The 2,867-nt window shown below is 51.9% G+C and overlaps 1 protein-coding gene across 5 annotated transcripts in view; it reads right to left on the bottom strand.

Annotated features, from left to right (window-relative positions):
- Window positions 1-399: 399 nt before the first annotated feature.
- Window positions 400-2,867, bottom strand: part of LOC124044063 (A-kinase anchor protein 11-like) — a 53,709-nt gene continuing 51,241 nt past the window's right edge. For 4 of the 5 annotated variants that reach the window (XM_046363434.1, XM_046363438.1, XM_046363437.1 and 1 more), the window contains 2 exons: window positions 1,977-2,173; window positions 400-1,866 (listed from right to left, as the gene is read on the bottom strand). In XM_046363434.1, coding sequence (XP_046219390.1) covers window positions 1,687-1,866; window positions 1,977-2,173 — 377 coding nt within the window. In that variant the 3' untranslated portion in view covers window positions 400-1,686. The remainder of the gene's footprint in view (window positions 1,867-1,976; window positions 2,174-2,867) is intronic. The other variant, XR_006840425.1, reaches the window with a different exon arrangement.

Below are 2,867 nucleotides of genomic sequence, written 5' to 3'. Positions count from 1 at the left end.
AGAGTGTATTCATGAGAGTGTCGTTGGTCCCTAATCATGTGGAAACACCACCACAGAGGAGAGCTAAGGTGATGACATCATCTGGCCTGCAGCTATGGGGATTCCCTAACAGAAAACACATTCATCTCTTTCTCCCTCCTCTTCCTTTCACTGACATTTCTCTACCCCTCGCTCTCGATCTAACACGGTTCAGGTCCCCCCCTCTGTCTCCGTACGTCTGTCATGTTCCCCTTTCTCTGTGTAACAGAGGTTAAGGTTACTCTCTCCCCCTCCCCTGTAACAGAGGTTAAAGTTACTCTCTCACCCTCCCCTGTAACAGAGGTTAAAGTTACTCTCTCCCCCTCCCCTGTAACAGAGGTTAAAGTTACTCTCTCACCCTCCCCTGTAACAGAGGTTAAGGTTACTCTCTCCCCCTCCCCTGTAACAGAGGTTAAAGTTACTCTCTCACCCTCCCCTGTAACAGAGGTTAAAGTTACTCTCTCACCCTCCCCTGTAACAGAGGTTAAAGTTACTCTCTCACCCTCCCCTGTAACAGAGGTTAAAGTTACTCTCCCACCCTCCCCTGTAACAGAGGTTAAAGTTACTCTCTCCCCTCCCCTGTAACAGAGGTTAAAGTTACTCTCACCCTCCCCTGTAACAGAGGTTACTCTCTCACCCTCCCCTGTAACAGAAGGTTACTGTCTGTAACAGAGGTTAAAGTTACTCTCTCACCCTCCCCTGTAACAGAGGTTAAAGTTACTCAACCCACCCTCCCCTGTAACAGAGGTTAAAGTTACTCTCTCACCCTCCCCTGTAACAGAGGTTAAAGTTACTCTCTCACCCTCCCCTGTAACAGAGGTTAAAGTTACTCTCTCACCCTCCCCTGTAACAGAGGTTAAAGTTACTCTCTCACCCTCCCCTGTAACAGAGGTTAAAGTTACTCTCTCACCCTCCCCTGTAACAGAAGGTTACTGTCTGTAACAGAGGTTAAAGTTACTCTCTCACCCTCCCCTGTAACAGAGGTTAAAGTTACTCTCTGTAGCACCAGGGTAGGAACGCTTTAACAAAGCCAGTCGTCAACGACAGCACACTAATCAACCTGTGATATACAGACCAATGTTAAAGGGATACTTTGGGATTTTGGCAATGAAGAGTCAAATAAACCAATGGATACCAGATATGCCTCTGCGTGCAGTTTGAAAGATGCTAACTAGTGTTAGTGCAATGAGTGGATGTCTATGGGTAACTGCTGGCATGCTAGTAGATACCATAGACTCCCAGTCATTGCGCCAACGCTATCCGGGTGTTCATCTGACGGAGGGAATAGAAAATCCAGAAGAATCCCTTTAAAAACAACCACAACAAAACCAGAGAAGAGAGAAGAAAATACACAATTGCTTTCAGTTACGGTAGGCAATATGCCCACACACGCACACAATAATAAGAATTGCTGTTTTTAATAGCGCCCTCTGGGTAACGATGGGGGTACAGCCCTATAAGGGACAGGATCAACGGTACGAGGAGGCTAGATTGGGGGCTCGGGGTTTGGCAGGTACGCTGCCCATCACTGAGAAGTGATGGGCATCTTCATAGGGTTTAGTTTAACAGGTAGTGCTCACTATGTAGCAGGCTTCACAGATATACTGTACAGTAAGTAGTGTTGGGGAGAGGTAAGGAGGGAGGGGAGGTAGGAGAGGTGCAGTGAGTCTAAGCGTGCTCCAGGAGCCACTGGAAGAGGGGAGTGTGGTGGGATGCTCTCCCCGCCTCTCTGGGTTCAGACTGGGGTGGGGTGTGTGTTTGGGTCTCCTCACAGTAATGCAGCAGGGCTTGGAGCAGCTCTCCCACCTTCCACTCCCTCTCCTTCAGCCTCTGGACCACCGCAGGCAGCTGGAAGAGCAGACAGAACACAGCTCAGCAAGCAGTAACTAATACACCGCAGTAAAGACTGAGGTACCACTGTGTGTGTAATCCTTTGGTCGAGGGTTAAGGTTACTCACCTGCTGCAGCTCCCTGCTGCCACTAGGACTCAGCTGAACCATGGGCATGTCAGCCATGGAGGCCGCCGCCCACTGCAGCATGCTCCTGAGCTGGGTGTCAAAGGTCATGTGCTGTGGGTCAGGAGTCATCTCCCTGAGCTCAGAATTTACCACCAGGAGGTGCCTGTAAGCCTGAGCCTGGCCCACACGCACTGAACCTGAAAGGGGAGAGAAGAGATATCAGCTTCCTCCCACTCCTGTCTCTGTCTGACAGTCGCCCTGTCTCTGTCTGACAGTCGCCCTGTCTCTGTCTGACATTCGCCCTGTCTCTGTCTGACAGTCGCCCTGTCTCTGTCTGACAGTCGCCCTGTCTCTGTCTGACAGTCGCCCTGTCTCTGTCTGACAGTCGCCCTGTCTCTGTCTGACAGTCGCCCTGTCTCTGTCTGACAGTCGCCCTGTCTCTGTCTGACAGTCGCCCTGTCTCTGTCTGACAGTCGCCCTGTCTCTGTCTGACAGTCGCCCTGTCTCTGTCTGACAGTCGCCCTGTCTCTGTCTGATAGTCGTGTTTCCTCTCCTCTGGTGGTGGGCCAAGCCTGTTTCCCACACTCCCTCCCCCACTTGGCTGGCTGGGCCCACGTCTGACACAGCCTGGAGCCTTAACCCCTCAGTCCACTGGGGAATCTGGTCTGACAGGCAGAGACCTCAGGCAGAGACCTCAGGCAGAGACCTCAGGCAGAGACCTCAGGCAGAGACCTCAGGCAGAGACCTCAGGCAGAGACCTCAGGCAGAGACCTCAGGCAGAGACCTCAGGCAGAGACCTCAGGCAGAGACCTCAGGCAGAGACCTCAGGCAGAATAGATGAATGGGTGGCAGTTTGGCTGAATGTGTGGGCGGTGGGTGAATTCCCCTCCT

The sequence above is a fragment of the Oncorhynchus gorbuscha genome, linkage group LG09 (assembly GCF_021184085.1).
Source record: "Oncorhynchus gorbuscha isolate QuinsamMale2020 ecotype Even-year linkage group LG09, OgorEven_v1.0, whole genome shotgun sequence".
NCBI classification, from domain to species: Eukaryota; Metazoa; Chordata; class Actinopteri; order Salmoniformes; family Salmonidae; genus Oncorhynchus; species Oncorhynchus gorbuscha.
This window is presented reverse-complemented; position numbering and strand designations above follow the sequence as displayed.